We start from the raw sequence: 22,995 nt of genomic DNA, 5'->3' as shown, positions 1-22,995 counted from the left end.
AATGGGGCCAGGGAAAGAAACATACCTATTTCGTTTTTGAAAATGTACCCCCCACCCTGCACAACCCCCATCCCAAGCATGTCCTTTGATAACCCACCACTACACAACTGAGGGGCCCGTCTTCAGTAACATGAGGTGTAGGCATTGGTTTGCCTCTGTAGGATGGAATCGGCATGAATGGCGCAAAATGTGAATTTTACCCACGAAAGACCACAATTCGCTTTACCAGTAAGTCTGGTCACTGCAGCAAGATGATGAAAAATCTTGAGAGCAAATCACTAAACAATGTTCAGTGAAAGAGAAGACACTAAATAAACACATGACCAAATAAAGATGTCGTCATTTACCCTCACACAAAGTATAACCCTTAGCATTTCCTCTAAGAACGATAAAGCTGACTGGGGGGGTGGGGGCAGTGGCACACAAATGACGAGTGATTACTGGTGAGATCAATTCTGGTATGTAGAATGAAAACGTGAACACCTAAATCATTTTAAGGAGAATGAAGAAATAATCAAATAACTGCCATGCAAATGCATTCAATTTTAATCTTTAATATCTAACATTATTGCCTTAGGAAAGTTTCCCCCAAACCAGGAATCGAATGCTAATTACATAAAAATATACATATATAAAAAGTAGTTCTCCACTTTCCCGGGGAAAAAACACTAACTTCTAGAATATTCAAGTGCTTTGTTTTACTTATAAAGTCTCGGTCATCTCATTTATTAGCTCTGGAACTTACATATTTAAATTAATTGTTATTAGACAACTGTTACAATTTGTAAATGTAAGGTGCCATTCATGACTGAGTAAATCGATTCTTCCACAAGTGTCCCTTCTCCCATCCACTAATGAACCAGCAATATGGTTAGTTTAATTTTATGAGTAAATGATCCATTGCTGCAAATGCTAATTCTCTTTTCACTCTGTTGATCTGTGTATATGTGTGAGTTGGTTAGAACGCTCAGGCGCCCGCTCTAACGATCAACAGCAAGATGAGCTAGGCTTGGGCTTACGGTGCAGACTGACCGTGTCTGTCTGAATGAAGTGATCTGACCTATCCTCCGCAGCAAGCACTCTTCGAACCGCTTCCTCAAAGGCCGCTGCGACATTCGTGGCATCTTTTGCACTTGTTTCAAAGTAAGGGCAGTCGCCGTTGTCCCTGCACCAGGCTTGGGCTTCTTCGGCAGACACTTGCCGTTCACTTATGTCAATCTTGTTACCCAAAATCACAAAAGGGAAGCTTTCGGGCTCTTTTACATCTGCATAATATATGAATTCTTTCTTCCAGTTACTCAAGTTCTGGAAGCTCTGAGAATCATCGACACTAAAAGTGAGCAGGCAACAGTCTGAACCTCTGTAAAATGGTGTCCTCAGGCTTCTGAATCGCTCTTGACCGGCCGTGTCCCAAATCTGCATGGTAACAATATGTCCATCTACCTCCAAATCTTTATTTAAAAATTCCACACCTATTGTATGGAAGAGCTGGGTATCAAACTTATTGGTCACATATCTGTTCATTAGAGAACTCTTCCCAACTCCACCATCTCCAAGGAGAATTACTTTTAAAAGTGATGATTTTCCTGCCATTATTAACCTCAAGATCTTTGACTTCAGAACAGAACCCTGTAAAATAAAAAGGTACCATTACATTCCTGTAGACCTGCACACTGCTCTACATGATTCTATGAATATCAGCATTTGAGGGAAATAAAACAAAGAGCCCCAGTTCCTTTCTGCACAGAGAATACGTAATAGCAAGAGCTGTCATTTACAGAGCACTCAAGCACGCGCCAGGCACCTAATGTTCCCTACGAGAGCTGGTGAGGGCTCACACTTCCCTTCCTTGGGTCTCAGCTGACTGCAGCTGGTACTCAAGGCCAAGTCTGCCCCAAAGACCTTGCTCTCCACCGCTCTTCTCTACGCACAATAAGCTCTGCTACCGCTTGTTAGAGATGCAGCAGGAGACCAAAGTAGGCAAGTCTCTGTAACAACTTCAAACAGCCCTTTGGTGACAGACACAGTGGCAGTGTTCACCAATGGCTTTCCTCTCATGCCAGGGGTTTTCTCAACGACCCCCACTTTCTCTCTTCCAATGCCATTACCATAGGAGCTGATAACGGGGAAACCAGAGACAGAAGCTGACTGATCTGGCGGTGAACAAAAATAAGCCAACCACTGAGTAAATAGACTCTGTTCTCTTCATCACGAACACAATTTTGAGTTTGCCAAAATTAATGTCAGCAGCAATGGAATTTTTAATATAATATTGTAATACAGCACATTCTACCCTCAATACTCATTTGGGCAGTTCCAACTCTTAACAAACGTGCTGCTACATGTGTTTCAAGGGGGAATGAAATAAACCTTAAACAAGAATGTGGTACTACGTGTACCCCTTGGAGGGAACCCTGGGGCAGGATTAAAAACTTTCCTCCACTACAGGCATCAGCCTGTCGGGTGGGATTTCAGATGCCCATTTACAGACGGCTGCTTCTAAGCACTGATGGGAGCACTGTTCCTATTCAAGCTTCTGTTTTAATTCTTCATTATGGGAAATTTCAAGCATACACAAAATTCTTGAATAATGAGAATAATATAATGAAACTCCATGGGCCCTAAACCTAGCTTCATAATTAACAACTTAGGGCAAATCCTATTTCTTCCATAACTCCCCATTCTCCCATCTCCCTATTTTGAACCAAATTATATCACTTAATCTGTAAATATTTCAGTAGTAAGTGGCTTGTAAGTATATCGAAATTTGTAAAAGTAGACAACCTTTAGCGTAGTACTAACAGAACTTTCTGCAAGGGTGGAGATGTCCACCATCTGCAGTGTCTAATATGGGCTACTGCCAATGGATCACTGTGCCCAATGCCCAGACTAAATTAATGTCAGAGAAGAAACTGAAACAATCTCAAGCCGCTTAATTTCCTGAAATAGGTAACAACGTGCTAAATCGGTTCCTTTAATACTTTGCAATCTTGCTTAAACAACTTCAACTTATAGAAAAAGGAGTAACAAAACCAAAAAAGCACACCAACTATTCTAACATTTGTCAAATGCCCCCTCCTCAACATTCCTCAGTAGTTCAGAGATTCAAGTCTAAGTCCAACTTCTAAGGCAAGACACTTGGCCCTGCTCCCCGTTCTCGGCTTCAGTCACTACTCGGAAATGTACAGATGGGGCTGAAATTCAATTCCACTTTCTCAGCTCGCACTCTCTCCCTTGCCTTCACCTGGCACATGCTGTTCCCGCTGCTGGTGATTCCACCCTGAGTCACTTAGGGCCCTCAGAACCACTCAGCTTGGTCATCACCAACACTGGGAACCTTCCCAGCAACCCCCATCCCAAGGCTGTTGCTTTCACACAATGTCTGAGACACATGAACACAAAGTTCCATGTTCTGTAATGAGGGTGTAACAAATTATAAACCAGATTATACATGCTAACCGCCTCCACTCAGACGACTGTTTGCATCAAATTAAGTCTTGGAAATTCCTTGTGATTTGTCATTTGTAATTTTATCAGGACACTTTCTTTTTTTCATAATAACATGGGATTTCCTAATTTGTGCCATTATTCTGATCAAACAAATTTGGGGAATGTTAGACCCACACACCAGGAAATAGGGTACAATGTTTACATTTCCCATCTGTAATTTGAGGCCTCCCAGATATCCTATTTGGGAGTCGGCTGACATTTGCTAAGACAGTTAATATACACACAAACATCTCTGTGATTCTAAGTAGAGTTATATATAATAAGCATATATATATACATGGTGATACAGATTCTTGTACAAAACATCTTATTTCCCAGTGACATCTAACACAAGCTAAATTCATGCAATCTACACAGTAACATAACTATAATCAGCTTAGACATTAAAAATGTTACCTTTTTCTTCTCTGAAAACAGTTAAGTCCTTTGAAACTTCTTTAGTGTAAGCTGAATGAATGAAGGCATCCTGCTATGTTATTTTCAGAACTCACCTTAAAATGGAATGTGAAGCCTTTTATACTCCCGTTTGGAATGGTTGCCCAAAGACAACAATCTTCATCAAGGTTAAAACACCACTTTTAATTCTATAAGGAAACCTGAATAAGAAAAGCATACTACATAGGTCATAAATCTCACCTTAATTGTTCAGTTCAAGCATCATCATTATCTGCAAAGAAAAAAAAATCAGAAAGCTCACCTTAGCAATGTACATTCGATTTGTTTTTGTAATTTTAAGAGTATACGCAATAATTAAAATGTGGAATATCTGACTTCTATTAGCAGCTAGATTTTTAATTTAAAAGGAAAATCACAGCTGAAAGCTGCCCAGGACCATTCTCAGCCTAAAAGAAGTCCTGGAATCAAATACTACACTTTAATCGTTGTGTGTTTTTTTCCAGAAAGTTTTTCACATGCCTACGCTTTTTTTCTAAGTTTCATACTAAAGAGAGCTATAAAATTTTCTTAAGATGAAAGGTAAAATGTTTCATTTCTTCTTCAGAATTTGCCCCAATTTTGAGTGGCTTGCAATAATCATATTTCAGGGAATAAAATACGAGTAAAGTGAACATAAGCAAGGCAAAAAGAAGGGCCACGCGAGGGAGGGGCACCAATGAGAACACAGGGAAAGTCGGGCTAAGGCACCAAAGAGTGTCGTGAAGCTTCTTTCTGGGCAGCCAAGGCCGAGGTAAAAACCTTCTTGTGACCAAATAAAAGCCTGCTGTCAGAAAGGAGAAGTGGTTCCTGGCACCAAAGGCCAAGAAGGCAGACCCACGGGCATCCTGAAGCTCACAGGACAATGGTGACAAGAGTACCTACCTCCAGTGCCCTTGAAACAGTTCACCACTGTGCCAGGCTCATTGTAGGCGTGCAGGAAGTTTCTGTGGAATGAACACAAGAAGAAGTCTTTACTGGCAGTTTTTGCAAAAGTCTTTACTGGCAGTTTTCGCAAAAGCCATTTCTTCAGTCACACTTCGGTTAAGCATTATGGGCAGAACAAATGAGAGGATTACGCAGGCAGACATTGGGAAGCCCAAGGATCCCAGCCAGAGACCAAATTCAGTGTCACGGTTCCCCAGTGAGGACCAAGTACTAGCCTCTCTTGGTCTAATGAAATGGTTTCAAAGCCCCTGCCCCCCTAAAAGCAAAGGGCATTTTTGTGGGACTTACATACAGCCGCCCTTAACTTATCAATTCAATCGATGGAAAAAAACAAGACTCCAAACCTTGACCGTTTGGCGTTAAGGATAAAAGAGTAATAAAGCAGGCAGACCTCAGGGACACTGGGTGTTCAGTTCCAGACCACCACAATAAAGCAAATACCACAAGAGCGAGTCACATGGATTTTCCGATTTCCCCGTGCATATAAAAGTTATGTATATACTATACTATGTGTGCAATAGCATTATGTCTAAAAAACAATGTACATGCCTTCATTAAAAAATAGTGTATTGCTTAAAAAACATGCTAACTATCATCTGAGCCTTCAGCGAGTCCTAATCTTTTTGCTGGTGGCTGCCACAAACCTTTAATTTGTAAACAACCACAATATCTGCAAAGTGCAATAAAGCAAAGCGCAATAGAACGAGGTACGTCTGTAACAAGGCTAGCACTGACCGAGCCCTGTGAGGCATTTACTCTGCTTCACTGCATTCACTCCTCACAAGTCTCTCTTTATCCCTATAGTCCAGATAAGGGCACTGACTCAGGTCACACAGCGAGTGAAAGGTGAAGTGAGACCTGCATGTGGCCAACTGACTACTCTAACGCCCAGCACACAGCCTACCAGGCACAGCTGCATTTGCATTCATTTCTGGGGGTTTTCCTGTTGCTGCCACGGGTAGAATGAAAATAAGCAGTTGCAATGGTAAGTCTTTCAACTGCTCGCTTTATTTCAAGATCTGCACAAAAACAAGTAAACTTGACAGAACTAGTAGCAGTCAATCCACTGACACGTAGAATAAAGCAGTATTAGTGAAGACTATACACCAGTTTCCAGTGTGGGCTGTTCCGAAGCAATGTGTCAACGCTCGTTTTAGCCACACGCTGTGCTTAGAACGCAGCCTCACCAAGGTCTGATTCCACTACAGGTGGATTGGACCCAGGGCGACTGGGTTTAGCCACAGGCTCAGCTCAGCAGGGGACAACTGTGAGAAGAGGGAGGGAGCAGGAAGTGGGACCAGCCCCAGCCCAGGCAGCTGGGCCCAATGGCCCGAGCACCTGCACCTGGAGCCTGGAGAGAGAGGAGGGTTCTATGCAGATGGCAGTGGAGAGAGGCCTGCACCAGGCCCGGCCTTAGAAGCCAAGAAGGATTTCGGAAATGACCTAAGTGCCTAACTGGGGGGTGTGGAGCACACCTTGAGGAGACATGGAGACATGGCACTGTGGAAATATACCCCAGCAGTAAACACACCATGACCACCATGTAGAAGCTTACAGGTTTATATTAAAGTCTGCAAGAAAACCTAGACTAATCAATACTGAGTTCAGTCTTCAAAGTTCTCATCTGGTTGCAAAGTCATACTTTTTTAAATATCAAAAGTATATCAAAATGAATCAAAAGCTTCATTTTCATTTAAAGTCTAGCTTGACTGAATGCTGCAGTTAAATGAAATGGAAATCACCTTTAAATTCTTTAAATACTGCTATCCACCAGACCTCAAGGATAATGGCTTCCTAAATTTTCCTACAACTAATTATATTAAAAATAACTGAATATGACACCAAAACCACAAGCAACAAAAAAAAAGAATAATAAATTGAACTTCATTAAAAGTAAACTTTCATGCTTCAAAGGACACTATCAAGAAAGTGAAAAGACAACACAGAATGGCAGAAAATATTTGCAAACCAAGTATCTGATAAGGGACTTGTATCCAGAATACATAAAGAACTCTTACAACTCATCAATAAGAAACAATAACCCAATTTTAAAATGGGCAAAAATGGTCAACATCATTACCAAGTAGGGAAATGCAAATCAAACTTATGACATACCACTTTGCACCAAGATGGCTAGAATAGAAAAGATACCCTGTTTCCCCAAAAATAAGACCTAGCCGGACAATCAGCTCTAATGCGTCTTTTGGAGCAACAATTAATATAAGACCGGGTCTTATATCATGTTATATAAGACCCAGTCTTATATCATAGTACAATAAGATAAGGTCTTATATTAATTTTTGCTCCAAAAGATGCATTAGCACTGATGGTCTGGCTAGGTCTTATTTTCGGGGAAACACGGTAGACAATAACAAGTGTTGAAGAGGTTATGGAGAAACTGTTACCCTCATGCACTGCTGATGGGAATGTAAATGGAGCAATGATAATGAAAATCAGCCTTGTGGTTTCTCAAACGTTAAACATAGAGTTACCACATGACCCATCAATTCCTCTCTGAGGCACATACCTACACCATACATCCACACAAAAGCTTGTACACAAATGCTCACGGCCGCATTATTCATAAAAGCCCCAAAGCGGAAAGAACCCAGATGTTCATCAACGGATGAATGGATAACAAAACGGGAATATCTATACAACGGAAGATTAATGAGCTATAAAAAGAATGACGTACTGATACACGCAACAACAAAAACATTACAATAAGTGAAAAAAGCCAGACACAAAAGGCCACATATTAATGATCCCATTTATAGGAAATATTCAGGATATAAATGGGATGTCCTTTTTTTGTTCTGCATTATCTTGTTTTTGTTGCTTTTGTTTTTTGTTGCATTTATAGGAAATGTTCAGGATAGGCAAATCCAGACAGAAAGTCGATCTGTGATTCCAGGGAATGTGGGGGAGAGGTAAATGGGGAATAACTGCTAGTAATAAGGGCAGAGTTTTTTTTTTTGGAGGACAGGGTGAAAATACTCTGGAATTACAGAATGGTGATAATTACACAGCTTTGTGACTATATTGAAAGCCACTGAATTGCACACATTGGAAGGATGACTTTTACAGTATGTGAATTATATAAAGAAGACAGATACACAACGGATGCCAAAAAAATGTATATACCTTTTAAGAAAGGAAAAAAACTGTATTAAAATTGTAATACTCAATATATACCGGTAACAAAACATGAATACAAGTCACGTGTATACATTTTTTGGGAACCCCTGGTATATTTAGATACACACAGCCTAAGGTCTTATTAGCAATAAGACCCTAAACTTTGATTTACACAGAGCCACAAATACTCTCCTTGTCCCTTCAGCAGTGTCCTTTTAAATAAACCAGTCACAGGCACAACAGATACTATTTTAGGATTACAGTACCACGTGCTGGCACCAACACATGCTGTATGTGGCACACACTAATCTGAATGGAAAGTTGGATAAGTAGGTCACTGGCAGGAAAGAAAATAAACCATGTTTTCAGCAGATACCTGTAACCAGTCAGTTGTGTATGTGTCGGTTTCCTAATTGCAATGTCACCTCCCTGGGAAGGCTCCCCAACACCTAATGCCATCATTCATTTGTCCTTTTTTTGTTCTGCATCATCTTGCACAAAACTTTACAAATGGTGAGGTATCAAATAAGTGCTAAACTGAGAACAAAGTAAATTACTTCCTCCTTTATTTTTGTTATTCTATTCTTATTTTCTACTTGTACTTTCCGTACTTACAATTCTTTGTTTCTCTAATCAATCAGTTCTTCCTCCATTCTATTTTTGAGGATTATTAAAATGTGTGGGAACAAAAAAATTGTTTTTTTACATGCAAGTCTAATGAGAAATCACTTTAAAGTAAGTACTGCTGCCTGCCACAGGGAGCTAGTGAATATTAGAAATATGACAACATTCCTCTAACAAGCAGCCAAAGGGACAGGAGGCTGCGTTTATAAACTGCTTTTCTCAAAATTTCAGATTTTGAAACACATACTCTGTAACCTCTTGATTAGTTCTCACTTCCAAACACTTAAATTATATTTATCACTGTTTTAAATTTAGGAACAGATTTTTTTTTCAAAACGACATGTCCCTTTTGCATTCATCCTGAATGTCCTAGTTAGAGGCATACCGCTTATTTCATTTCCTTTCATAGCTTGAGAAATTGAGGCTCAAAGGAACTAAGGAAAAAAAGCATGGATAATCTCTAAATTATTTCTATTTTCACTGGAGCTGTATTTATTTCCCTATAGTATCTTAATATAGGTGTGTCTCTGTTGCGTCCAGTGCAACACGGGCAGTGAGGGTGCGAGAAGGGGCGGCTTGGGTTAAGTTTTTAAGAAAGAAACAAACAGAGACTTCATGCAGTTAAATCTCTCCGAAGGCCAGGGGTCTCTCAGTCTCAGAGGACTGGAGCCCAGAATAAGGCCGACTGGAGGTTTTTATTGATAGGTATACAAATACAAGAAAGTAACATTGTTTCTTACACAGTCTGTGAGACTCATACATCATAGCAGAAAAATGTTTATTCCAATCACCCTTTGTCTGTCAACAGCCGAAGTACAAGGTCCCACGATGTCTTAATTACGGTATGTACCCTCTCAGGGTCAAGTCTCTCATATTGTAACAGCTCCGTTGAGATAAGTAGAGAGAACTGACCTTTATTGTCTTCGTGACTTCTCTCACAAACAGGTGCAAGGGAAAAGCCAGAGCCGGCAACAGCTTTTCCCAGGCAGGGGGAAGGGGAGGCAAAGCCCCTTCCCACATTTTTCTAAGGCAGCTCATTGGGGGTCCCCACTCGGTTCCGCCTGGCTTAGGTTGTATCTCCCGTGAGATATCTTACCCGTCTTTGGTTGCAAACCATCTTTTGGGGACCAGACAGAGAGACATAAGGTGTAAACACAAGGATGGAGCAGAGTCCCAGAAACGCAGTCTCACAGACTCTTCTTTCCTTAAGGAAAGACACGGGGGGACAGTTGGCTAGGCTGTTATGTGACTACATGTCTCACTTAACAGCCTAATTAACTCCAACCTTTGTTTCTAGTCTTCCTGGTTGTCTTGCTGAAACGTATGAGCAAGACGCAAGTCAAGGAAGTCAGGAAGTCTAATGGGTGCTATCTCTACAGCAAAAGGTCCACCAAAAAAAAGCAAAATACCATAGGAATACACCAACTTGGAGCCACAACTTGCCAGATGAAATTAATTATCCAAGGGACCACTGAGCATTACCTCATCGAGACAGCAAGAGAAGGAAAACACTGAAATCAAACCACACTATCAAGCTATTTAAAGAACTCATTTCAATAAGTACTCTTTTTTGAAGACGAGTCATCTAATTAAACTTTGAAGAAATACGTGCTCACAGTTTTGCTTAAAACAAGGCACCTCTGTAGTTAGGTATACTAACTAATCATTAACAGTTGTGGAGAGAGCGGGAAGGGGGAAGGGAGAAGAGAGGAGAAAAAAGATTTGGTTAAGGAACTGACTCTTCTTAAACCATCCTGAAAGTAGAGCAGCCTTATCCAAGAGAACTTTCTGTGATGGAGGAAATGTTCTCTGCGCCATCTAACACGGCGGTCACTCACCACATGTGGCTACTGAGCACGTGAAATGTGGCTGTCCAACTGAGCGACTGAGTCTTTCATTTTAATTAGTTTACATTTAAATTGCTACGTTGCCCTGTATTGGACAGTGTACATGCAGAATGTGCTTAATTGGGAATCCATGAAGGAGCTGCAGGGGCAAAACGCACCTTCTAGAATCACATGTGAAATAAGCACGAGTGTATGAATGGAAGCGTGTGTGCTTGATTGAGCTTTTCTCTGCAAAGAGTAAAAAAGGTTTCATCAGACTCCTAAAGGAATCTGGACCTCAAGAAATGATCAAGACATGTCTGCATTCATTCATATAATACATGTGATCCATTTGTGTAGCTCATAACTTTCTCAAGACTTTCATCTTTACTTGGCATCACTGTTTCCCATTCTCTCCCTCACTCATGAGACTTTATTAATATTGCACTTTGATCATGAACTGTGATGGTTCGGCGAACAGACTTACTTGTGGAAAACTGCTAATCCTGGAAGGATAACGTTTTGTTCTTTGTTGTGTTTAATGAGATCTTTAAAAGGAACAAGCATAAATAAATCTACCTGTAATAAGTGGGGACGGTTTAAGGGTACACTTTGGGAGACAGAATTAAAATGCAAAGAAACAGATAAAGATCACAAGATAGGAGGAATGCAGTACTGAGAATCACGGCTGGGTGTTTCAGGAAGAATGCATTATAAAAGAAATAAATTTAAATATGCGTGTTAGAAAAACACATTAAAGCAGCTAAACACAAACATGATCTGCAATGACCTGCTGTAACTTAAGGGAACATTGGTTCTGACTTCTCTCCTCAAGTGAGATAAGAAACCAGGTGTCTTGAATTTGGAAAAGGTAAGGGCTGGAGGACTTCCAAATAAACTCAGGGAAGAATTAGTATACAAACATTGCCCCGAGGCATGAAGCCACAGCAAAGTGGAACTTCTTGGCTATTAGAGAAATTAAGTAAGAGGAGTGGAAATTTCCCAAGAAGATATATTTCAATGGCAGCTACATGTCTGGCATTTAGGACTCAGCTGGATTAGGCTCCCATTCTGCAGGGAAGTTGTCACCAGGGCAAAATGAGAAAAACATTAAGAGTGCTGCAGGTAGCTTTCCAGAAAGTTCACTTCATCCCACTTCTCCATCAACGATGCCCCCATCAAGGTAATGAGGCTGACTTTGCTTACAAAAAGCTTTCCAAGCCTGAATTTACTCTGCCATCACTACCTATTTCACCTCTATGCCTCATCGACCTTCCATTCTGTTCCCTACACATAGGCTCCCAACTTCATCTCCCTCCTCTACATACGCAGAAGTCACCAGACGCCTCCTAATGTTCAGCTGGTACCCTGATGGCAGTTCAAATACAACATATCTAAAACCAAGCAAATATTTTCCCCATTTCCAAAATCTCTTTCTTCTTCTGTCTTACCCATTTCATTCACCCACCCAAGAAATGTGTCCATTTCCCTCCCTACCGATTGCTATTGTCATGTTTGCTCAAATAGCAAATGCTACGACCGGGATAACATTAGCCACCACTGTTTACTAAATATCTACTAGGTACCTGGCATAGAGCACCTTCAAATCACCTGCAAGTTGGACACTGTCACCCATGTTTTATAGATCAATAATCTCAGGTTTACAGAGATCAACTTCCCCTGATCTAATTAAACAGGGCAGATCAAACATGTGTAACCTTCACTCCTACCAAATGACAGAAAGGACTAAGAAATGTACAAACCCCAAAAGAACAAGTGGGAACAACGGTAAATGAGAGACAGCAACCAAATTGAAAAAATGGAAAACAAGTGGTCCACTAAGTAACAAACTGAAGAGACCAGGAAACCTAACACACTTCTTGACACTTACTGAGACAGGTCGGCCAGGGCTGAAAGCGCAAGGGTTTCTGGAATACGGGAGACCCCATGACCACCCCTCTGCACCCAGTGGCCCCTTTCTCCACCAGAATATCTACTTCCTAAAGAAGTGTGAGCAGCAGAAGTGGGGATGAAACACCACGGACAGGAAGGGAGAGGGGAATCAAGGACAACGTGCATAGGAAACAGGGGCAGGGCAGGCTGTTTTAAATTTCTGAGGAAACCACAGAGCTACTGGCCATTTGCAGGACACCATGCAAACTGGCACTTGAGGAAGTTCAGAGTTTCAACATTAGATCACACCACATTCCTTTCAATGACATCATACTAACACAGGGAAGGGACATGAGGACTACTTTTACAAAAGAAGAAACTAGGAGGCTGGATTCCAAGCCTGCTGCCTACGTGCTCCAAGACACAGAAGTCGGGCAGATGTTAATCAGTCAAACAGAACAAACCACCCAAAGGCTGTTAAGCAAAGAGATTCCATTGTGGCCAGCCCCCATGCCCGTAGGAACAATCCACAGGTTGTGCCTTACAAAAGTTAAAGATAAACCTGCCCCTATTCTTCTTGCACCTTACAGAAGTTAAAGATAAACGTAACCATTGTTCTTGCCTCCTTTCACCCATACCAAGAAATTTTCCATGGAAGCATACATGAACCCTAGCCCTGCGGGTGGAGGGGGGGTCTCTCTTCCACTAGCGATTAGAGACCGCCACTGTCTGTGGGTATCTTTCCTTTTCTTACTCTTTGCTAAATAAACTTTCACTGCGAACTCGACATCGGCTCACGTTTGAATTCTTTCCTACCGGAAGCCAAGAATCTTCTTGGCCCAGGGCTGAGTCCTCACTCCAGGGGATTTGCCCGCTGGCATCAATACCTCTGCAAGTTGGTTTTCCAGGGCTGGCATGACAAAATATCAAGCTCTGCAAAAATATTAACGTGGAACAGGATATGAGGATGGCAGCTGTTTGCTCCAAAACAACTATTTGAGGAATTTTATTACGAAGACTGGAACTCATTCCAGAGAATACTCTGCATTCACCAACGTGTGGTCCTCAAGCAGTTCTTCTGTTGTTCTGACTTCCAACTAAACCACACAGGTATTTTTTAAACATATTCACCTAATCACTGCTGATTACACATGCAGGAAGCTGCACAGACTAGAGCAGTCGCCTAACAGCATGGTAGCCCTGTGAGTTCTAACTTTTTTGAGCCTGTTAAATCATTTAAACACTCCTCTATTTGTCAGCAAGTTCCAGAAACAAATCTGTAAGTCTTTTTTCAAACTTCTTTCGCAATGATAACACAACCACTCTTATGAGAACTAACCTTCTCAAACTACCTTAGCCTCTGTACACAACCTAATAATACAAGTCTCAAGAATTTGGAATTAAAAGTTAGTTCAGTTTACACTGAACAGTTCAGTTAGTTTACACTCCTCTGCTGTCCTTCACACTTGGATAATGAATGTGGCCATGGAATGAATGCGTTAAACTGTGCCATACTGTTTCTCCATCCCATCAAACAATAGCATAGATTTGTAAGGCATCAGGCAGGGGACAAAGTGAAGTCTGTGTCCAGACTCCTCACGATGAAATGAGCTGGGCTGGGTGAAGCCTCTACTGCCTGCTTCACTTCTACCGTGTTTCCCCGAAAATAAGACCTACCCGGACCATGAGCTCTAATGTGTCTTTTCGACCGGGTCTTATATAAGATTGGCTATGATATGATATGATATATGATATGATATGATATGATATGATATGATATACTACCTGGTCTTATACTAATTTTTGCTCCAAAAGATGCATTAGACCTGATGGTCCGGTTAGGTCTTATTTTCGGGGAAACACGGTATTAGGTTGGTGCAAAAGTAATTGCCGTTTTTGCAATTATTTTTAACCTTTTAAACTGCAATTACTTTTGCACCAACCTAACACCTTTCTTCCAAAACACACCCATCTGTCTCTATGCTATGCTGATCTAGCTGTCACCTTCCTTATATTCATGTACATCTAGTCAGCCTCTCTATGCTCATAAGCAACAGCATTCCAAACCCTGTACCTACCATGGTCAAAAATCAATGAAAGAATCCAGAATGTGAAAATACCCAGGGCTCATCTTCACATGTACAATATGAAAATTCACTTTGGGAAACAGATTTCTCCTCCAAGTGACCTAATGAGCCCACGCACCCCGGGCCTCCTGGCAAGCAGGGGCCTGAGGCTGCTTCTAGCCTGGCCTCCTCGGCACAAGGGCACAAGGCAGTCAGCCCTCCCTCCACCTACACACCTGCGTAGCCAGCCAGGTCTCCTCCCTCAGGTATCCTGACCTTTTATTTGCATCACAGCTTTCCAAACTCCCTGAGGCATTTTGTGAGTTCACCCCTCCCCCACAAAAAAACCCTTAATAAACGTTCTCTGTTGATGACCTACTTAGTCACAAGCCCTATTTTCTTGTCCTTGGTTTTGACTAACAAGTTTATTACCTACCTAGCTTTCAAGTGAGAAGTGTTTCCCAAACACACACACACACATCCATTTGACATATTTCCTTCTGCTGCTTAACCAGCAAATTGCCTGGGGCAGAACTACTGAGAAGTCAATAATTTGATGTCTCTACTTGGTGACATATAATCTCATAGAGATTATAAAAGTACAACTGTCTCATTTTACAAAGAAAGAAATGTGGTGACCTAACTTGGCCAGAGTGGCAAGCCAACTACAGATGGAGCAAGGCTCCTCTGAGGCCAGTGATGTTCTTCCTGCACCAACTCCTCTTGCCCCTTCCCAGAATAAAACCCCTCCAGTAAGAAAAGAACACTTTCCTTCCTTGGATCCCAAGCCATAGCGATCATTTTAAGCTGTATAATTTAGAATACCCTCTACCCCACAGCAGACAACTCCTGATACGAGGCAGAGAAATCTAGTCATTGGCAAAGAACACGCTGTCCATTAGCATGAGTCAAAAAGCAAAGCTACCCACAAAGATTCCTAAAAACAGAACCAGCCATTTTGACTCCTCTCAGTCAGTCACTCCCAAAGTTCACCTAAAAGTTACACTTGCCACCAGAATGAAGCAGTACATATATTGAAGGGCCTAGTCTTAGATAGGCCTGGTGAAAACAGGCTGGAAAAAGCAAGGAAAGAAAATGACGCAAAAGTCGTTCTTTAAAAAAAATGTCGTCATTTATTTCTTGATTTCAATGATAAAACGCATGCATAACTACTGTCTACTGAGGCTAAATTTAAGGAAGAGTTTTATGCTCAACAAGAATGGCTACTCAATTTGATTGTTAAATATTCACATATGGTCAAACTGCAAAGCTATCAAAAGGCCAGCAACTTTTCCTCATTTCACCTAAGTCTGCCCACAGTAAATGCCATGTTATACCTGTGTGTGTGCCCGTTTTGTTTGTGTGTGTGAGTTTTTGTGTGTGTTTTTTAATGACACCTGGTGCCTGACCTTGAGCAGCCCGGGCAGTAAATTTTGTTCTAGGACAAAGTCAGAACCTGATCTTATGATTGTAATTAGACTGTAATCTCCCTACTGCCTTCCAAATCACCAGCACCTTTGTATCAGTGCCTGACAGGCTACTCAGAAAATGTCTGTTGACAATTCGAATAACACAGGAACCAAACTCCCTAAGTCTACTTCAAGGGATATGAATGGCTCTCAAGGTTTTTTTTTTGACACTTTGGCTCTAAGAAAAAAAGGATTCCGTTATCAGAAAATTATCTTCTCAGTCCTTAATCTTTCAAATGAATGAATACGCCTCTTAGTCAAGGGAAATCTCAAGTTCTCAAATTTACCCCTGTGCTTAAAATAATGAGGAAGAATCCTAAATAGGAAAAGAACATTGCATTTGAACTACAGAAGCACTAAAATGTAAGGCCTGAAGTTACACGGACTGCTGTAAAGCAAGGTTTCTCGATCCCCGCCCTAGTGACATTTTGGGCCAGACAACTCTTTGTTGTGGGGGGCTGTCCTGTGCATTTTAAGTCATTGAGCAGATCTCTGGCCTCTACCCACTAGAAGGCAGCAGCACTCACTCTCAGGTGTGAACCAAAAATGCCTGCAGACATTATCAAAAGTCCCCAGTTGAGAACTACCTCACACAGGCCTGCTTTGAATCCTGGTCTGCCCTATATGGGAAACAGACTGAACCCTCCCGTGCCCCAGCAAATTCCTCATCTGTAAAATGGAGTAATGCCGCAGAAATGCTGTGAAAATTAAATAAAATTATGTATGTACAGGACTTACATGGACAGAACATCCAGTGCCAGAGTAGCTGCCCAAGAAATGGTTAAGATATTAGGGGAGGCTAAAAATTAACTTCTAAAACCAAACGAACTTAATTTCAGGCCACCAGAGTACTGTAGCCTACATAGTTAGAAGTAGCTGAGACAGAAAGAGAAAAGAAGAAGCAGGAAAAGAGGGACCAGCACTCAAGTATCTCCCTCCTCTCCAAGAACCCAGCTTGGAATCAAGGCCAAAGATGTTCTACTTAGGTTTCACTTGTCCACTCTAACCACACAAATGACAAACCAAAAATATCCCCACATCACAAAACTCTCCAAAATAAATGTCATCAAGCCAGCAACGTTTTAGTATAAGAGGAATTTACTACAATGTCTACACAAAGACACTGGAAGCAGCAGACTGCCCCACCATCGTCTTAGATTTGGAAATCTAAGATACTAAGAGTTCTAGACAAGCCGTTATAACTTCAACATAAGCTTCTAAAAGAAAAATTAAGAACAGTCTCCTTAAACACCCCTGACTGAAGAGTTCTGGGTTTCCTTCATCTCTACAGTTTTGCTCACTGACCAGTTTTTGAGATTACAGGCAAGTTAGGGATTTTTCCATAACCATGGTGCCAGAGATTGAAGGATAAACAAGTAAAAAAAAAATTTCATTTAAAAAAAGCAATCAGATTCTATCCATTGCTTTCATCAGGACGCTGAAATCCTATAAAACGATTGTGGTCACGTGACAATTTGCAAACTAGCAGAAAAGTCATTCCTCAAAAGAACCGTGGTCACGGGATGTGTCATCACTTAAAAAGAAACAACAAAACTAACACCTCCACAACGACTTGGTCAGCACTTAAAACTCTCATCTTGCCTCTTTACATAGTAAGTTGGAAGAAAGGAAGGAACGCGATTCGGATGCATTAGCCAGCCTGAATCAGGTAACGCCCCAAACCTCCTCCAGCCCCCAGGACTGGCTTTACATTCCAAACCCCTCACCCGAGTGCTCGTAACACATTAGCAAGGGTCCACCTAGGGAGCGAGTCAGAGGTCGCCAACATCAACTCGTGCCTTTGCTTTCTCTTCACGAACCACTCGGGGGCAGGGTTGGTCTGGGTGGGCTGGGGTGTGTGGGTGTGTGCCCCGAGTGGTTGGGAGAAAGGCTGGTGTCTGTGTATGTCCCCGGGGGTTGTGCGTGTGCCACTCTCCCTCCCGGGGTTTTGTGTTTATGTATCTCCCTCCCTGGGTGTTTGGGGGTGTTTGGGGGTGTGTGTCCCTCCCCGGTGTGTGAGTGTGGGAACCCGTCTTTCCTGCGTCAGTCAGGAGGAGTTAGGGAGCAACAAGCCGTCCCCCTCCCGGGGCCGGCGAGTGGCCCGCGCAGGCCCCGCGTGCACCCCGCCCAGCTAGCTGCCCCAGGCCCAGGCCGTACTCGCCGCCCGCGCGTTCACCTCAGAAGCCCGCGCACCCGGCCGCGGCCCCCGGCCCCAGCGCCTGGCCCCCGGCCAAGCCCGAGAGTCCGCGCCCCGCTCACCTCGCGGACACACGGCGGACGTCCGGGAGCTCCGGGCTGGCCGGTCCAGGTGCAATGACGAAACAGAGAGGGTCGGGGTTTCTGCGGGATGGACAACGTAGCAGCGCAGCCGGAATGCAACTCCGGCTGCTCCCGCCTAGCGCTGAGGCAACAATATGGCGACGGGCAGGGGCGGGGCCTGGGAGGTGGTGCGGGGCCTGGGAGGTGGTGCGGGGCCTGGGAGGCGGGGCGGGGCTTGGGAGGCGGGGCGGGGCCTGGGAGGCGGGGCGGAGCCCGGGTAATTGGGGTCTCGAGGTGGCCGTCTGCCCCTGCCTCTCCCAATCCCCGACTGCTGGTCCTTGCTAAATCAAGGTTTTTCTTGCGGCCGGCTCTCCCTCGTGTCCTCTGGCTGCGTTCCGGTGAGAGAGAGCACATTATACTTATTATCTTTGTTTACGTAAACTGGGAAGAAACCATCGCGTAAGCACAAACAGGATGAGAAAGCGAATGCGCAAAGAGCAAACCGGTAGATGAAAAACGAAAACAGCTGTGATTTGAGGAATACCAAGAATTAAATTTAAAATTTTTTCTTAATGTTGTTACAATACTGGCTCTGTCATCTCTAAATATAAAGCAGTATTGGGAAAAGGCAGTATTGGGGAAGCTATTCTTAATTACTTACATATGGAGTTGAGTGCCTGGGTCTTCGGATACAAGGCCCATGGAGACCGAAGGGGCTTTTAGTAACCTCTCAATATATTTTGTGGGGTACGTTTAGTTTGTTTTTTTTCCAAGAGAAAGATCTCACGTTTATGAGTTGCTAGGTTATCATCATTAAATAACCTCTGGCTCTTCAGGGAGTCATTTTCAGGTGATGAATCCAATGTAGTCTTTTCATTCAGCACTGGAAAGGTTATGTTTGAGTTTCTCGCAAATATAAAAGACAGTTTTAGAATACTTGTGAAAATTAGGCATGTAAAAAGGATTGAGTTCTAGTTTGAGTTTAAATGAATTTTTCTTTTATCCATGCAGGATATTTCCCCAAGGAAATATGAGTAAAGGTTTATAAAATACAAATCTGTTGAAAATGAGGGGGAAGAGATATCCATTATCTAATTTTAATTTTAAAACACATAATAATTAGAACTACACAATAAAACATATAAGAACATTACAGTTAATTTTCCAAAAGAAAAAAATACATAGTGTCATGTACATAGAACTGAAATGCAACAAGCAATGCCCAGGGTCACTAAGGAAAAGCCACCTGAAAATTGTATCTCAGTCGTAATCAAATAGTGATGGAATAGGAATTGATCTCTGCAACTGCTAACACAAACCAGCTATTAACAAGTGCTCTTACAAAATTATTGTATCTTGGCTTAAAGTAAGCCTTGAGAAATCCAAGAGTTTTCAAAAACAGGTTCTAAGAAGGTCCTACAAGTGATTCTTAGGCTGTTCCAAAATGTAAGTGAAGCATGCAAACATATCTGAGTGTAGCTTATAGCCAGCACCTGAAGAAAAAATAAGGAAAGTTACTTTTTCTGAAATAAATATTACTTGGTCACTAGCCAACTGACACTTAAGAATATTCATATATTCTGTCTGGTCTCTTCCACCATTCACTTCTTTACCTAACTGATCTGACAGTGCAAGAGAAGGTTGGGTCAAAAGGTTTTTCCCTAAAGGGCAAGTTTGGGGGATTTTTGTTGTGGAATATGTGTGGTTGGCAAGCTGACACAAGTTAGACAGATGGTCTCTATCTCCCTTCCTCCATGAACTTGTTTACTGATGAAACCATTTAAGAACTGACCTAGTTTGACTCCCTTCATCTAATTAGGACTTTTTGTCTTTATGTTCTGTAAACATCTAAAGCATCACTCATGAAGGAAAAAGAGGTTACGGTTGCTAGGCATTAATGATTCCTTAAATGACACCTATTCATTTAGTACTATGAGCAGTGGGAGTCAATACTCCATTTCAAGCCGGAGTCTGAAAGACATCACCTCTGGTACCTCTGATGAAAAGCTACAAGTGGGCTCCAGACTCAAGTATAATAAATACTTATTATAATTAAATTGATTACAGGCATACCTCGTTTTATTGAGCTTCACTTTATTGCGCTTCACAGATGTTGTGTGTTTTACGAATTGACTGCAAGACCCTCCCCCAGCAAAAAGATTACGTCTCGCTTTATTGTAATACTCGCTTTATCGTGGTCTGGAACCGAACCTGAAATATCTCCAGGCATATCTGTATACTTTTTACATACAAGGAAAAACACAGAACTCAATGGTAGGCAATTTGACCATTAAATGACATATTTAAAGAATCAGAAATTGGATATTTTTCCCAAGTCATTGGCCAAAATAGAGATTTGTCCTCAATATTGCATAGATGTTCTTGTATAGCTATACTAAGAAGGGAGAAAAGCATAAAATGTAATTCAAAATCCATTATATTTCACTTTAAGGGAAAGTCAGAGTGAAACTAGATAACAACATATAATATTAAGTGAAAAAACATTACCAAATAATATATGGAGGAAGATCCCAATTTGGGGGAGGAAACATTTCTTGTATAACTTTTCAATATACCGGGGGTACACAAAAATGTATACACATTTTAAGAGATGTTATCTATGTATTACTTTTCGAAGTTGAATTCAATTACGTAGCAATGTGTAGTATGACGTTCGCTCAAAAGATGGCGTTAATCAAATGAATGCTAGCATCATTCATTGTATTATAATTTTAATACAGTTTTTCCTTTCTTAAAATGTGTATACAGGGGCGGCCGGATGGCTCAGTTGGTTAGAGCACAAGCTCTTAACAAGGTTGCCAGTTCAATTCCCGCATGGGATGGTGGGCTGTGCCCCCTGCAACTAAGATTGAAAACGGCGACTGGACTTGGAGCTGAGCTGCACCCTCCACAACTAAATCGAAGGACAACGACTTGGAGTTGATGGGCCCTGGAGAAACACACTGCTCTCCAATAAAATAAAATAAAATTTTTAAATGTGTATACATTTTTTGGGAACACTCTGTATATTGAAATATTTAACATATTTATTTATACGTATTTACATATTTATATAATATATACATTTTCAGTATTTCAAACCAATATCACATTCTTCCAGTTTGCCTAGAAACTAAATTCAGCATGTTTCTTACATTAATACAGAACTATTGATCCCAATCCTTAAGTCAGATAAAACTTCAGTATATGAGGAAATACTAGAAATCTGATTTCTTCACTGCATAGCTTAAAAAGGAGTACTGAATCAAAAAGGGAATAATAGTAGCATCATCCTTAATCTATATATCATCAATGAGCAAATTTTGTAATTTGCAATCTTTAATGCGATCAAATGCAAAGTCTGACCCACAACCATGATAGATCATATATTCTTGCATGGGTCCAGTGGTTGATGATGAAGGGCCACCTGGGAATCCAAAGCCACTGCCATGCTTCCTTCCACCAGTCTGCCCACTGTCAGGAGATGGAGCATGGGAGTCGGGAGCTAACACAACCGGCCCCTCCCAAATGTGTGGATACCCACCATAGCAGCCCACACTTTTCCATTGCCTGCAGCTTAGACTCACGTTTATTCTGTCTCCTTGGGTGGTTTTACGATTTGCAGGAAATGAAAAGTCATTTCATGTTAATATGTATTCAACAAATATACAGTGAGCGTGCACACTGTGCCAGGCACTGAGAATACAGTGGAAGACACGGGAAGAATTCAAGGGGTGTCCCTAAGCACCCTCCCCACATTTTTATTCCACCAACTGTGTATATATCATATGACCTTACTTTGGTGAATAAATCGATTCAGTGCCTTTCCTAGGAGCTCAGAAGAGTAAAGGAGACATTTAATAAGCAACTTAACAACTTGGATTAAGGGCTTTGAAGGAAGTAAACAAGGTGTACTGAGTGGGAATGCAGAGTGATACTATCAGAGAAGACATGAATGAGGAGGTGACTCAGGCTGAGCCCTAAAGATGCACAAGCAGCAGTGGGAAGGGCTGTGGAAAAGCAGTGCAAGTTGAGGAAACAGCAGTTCCCCCTAAGAACCTGGCACAGTAGCAGCACTCAATAAAATCTGAAATAAAGAAAAGATGCAAACTATTATAAAATCTTCATAATTAATGGAAAACCTGAAATTGTAATTGTTTCTCTAGCCATAACTAGATCTGATGTATTTTCTTAAAGATAATAAGTGTATGTTGAATAGTGCTGCTCTTTCGCTACCACACTCTAAACATAGCTTAACTTGGGTAATTACAGATGGCAGAATGGAACAGACATTAACATTCAGGAATGAAGTGGGGAATTTGATCCCTTGGCTGATTTCCTGACAAATGTGAGTCATAAAGTGCACTTCACTTTTAAAGGCAGTAGAAGGAAAATCCCAGGCATGCTACAGTCACATTAAATAAAAAGTATATATGTGTGGGTGTTTGTGCATGAGTGTTTATTTAAAAAAAGAATGCAGAGCAACAATGAAAATCAAAACAGTTGAAAACAAAACAATGCAATTTAATAAGTCATGACAATTCCGATGTATCTCAGAGACGCAAGGGTAGTTTAACATTAACAGTTTAAAGGGGGAAAAAATACAATCAACTCAATAAAGAAAAGAACACGTTCAGTAAAATTCAACACCCATTTGTGATAAATCATCTCAGCAAACCAGGAATAGAAGGAAAGTCCCTTAACCTCATAAAAAAATATCTACTAAAAATCTATACAAAACATTATTGTTAATTGTTAAAATCTGTAAGTATGCATTTTAAAACAAGAAAAAGATAAATGTCTGCTGTGACCACTCTGTTCAACATTGGA

General features: G+C 41.5%; 1 protein-coding gene and 1 long non-coding RNA gene across 4 annotated transcripts; one reads left to right on the top strand and one right to left on the bottom strand.

Annotated features, from left to right (window-relative positions):
• Positions 1–534: 534 nt before the first annotated feature.
• Positions 535–18,341, bottom strand: RAB9A (RAB9A, member RAS oncogene family). 3 transcript variants are annotated; one of them, XM_074323918.2, is made up of 4 exons: positions 18,166–18,341; positions 4,828–4,889; positions 4,002–4,106; positions 535–1,629 (listed from the first exon to the last, which is right to left on the bottom strand). In XM_074323918.2, exon 4 carries the CDS (start codon positions 1,591–1,593, stop codon positions 988–990), a length of 606 nt encoding a protein of 201 aa, XP_074180019.1. In that variant the 5' UTR covers positions 1,594–1,629; positions 4,002–4,106; positions 4,828–4,889; positions 18,166–18,341; the 3' UTR covers positions 535–987. The 3 variants fall into 3 exon arrangements, with proteins under 3 accessions (XP_074180019.1, XP_019601839.1, XP_074180018.1); XM_019746280.3 differs by lacking the exon at positions 4,002–4,106 and adding an exon at positions 4,147–4,177 and having other exon boundaries at positions 18,166–18,340; XM_074323917.2 differs by lacking the exons at positions 4,002–4,106; positions 18,166–18,341 and adding exons at positions 4,147–4,177; positions 13,188–13,207.
• On the top strand, positions 16,159–21,166 carry LOC141569688 (uncharacterized). The gene is made up of 2 exons (XR_012493441.2): positions 16,159–17,575; positions 20,935–21,166. It is a non-coding gene; the product is annotated as an uncharacterized LOC141569688 (long non-coding RNA).
• The last annotated feature ends 1,829 nt before the right edge of the window (positions 21,167–22,995 follow it).

This window comes from Rhinolophus sinicus, chromosome 18 (assembly GCF_057876585.1).
Source record: "Rhinolophus sinicus isolate RSI-liver-muscle chromosome 18, RSI-T2T, whole genome shotgun sequence".
Taxonomy (NCBI): domain Eukaryota; kingdom Metazoa; phylum Chordata; class Mammalia; order Chiroptera; family Rhinolophidae; genus Rhinolophus; species Rhinolophus sinicus.
The sequence above is the reverse complement of the archived record's forward strand: the minus strand, read 5'-3'. Positions and strand labels throughout refer to the sequence as shown.

What these genes read in the sequence shown, in the direction of transcription:
- RAB9A (XM_074323918.2), bottom strand. Translation starts at nt 1,593, where the DNA reads ATGGCAGGAAAATCATCACTTTTAAAAGTAATTCTCCTTGGAGATGGT.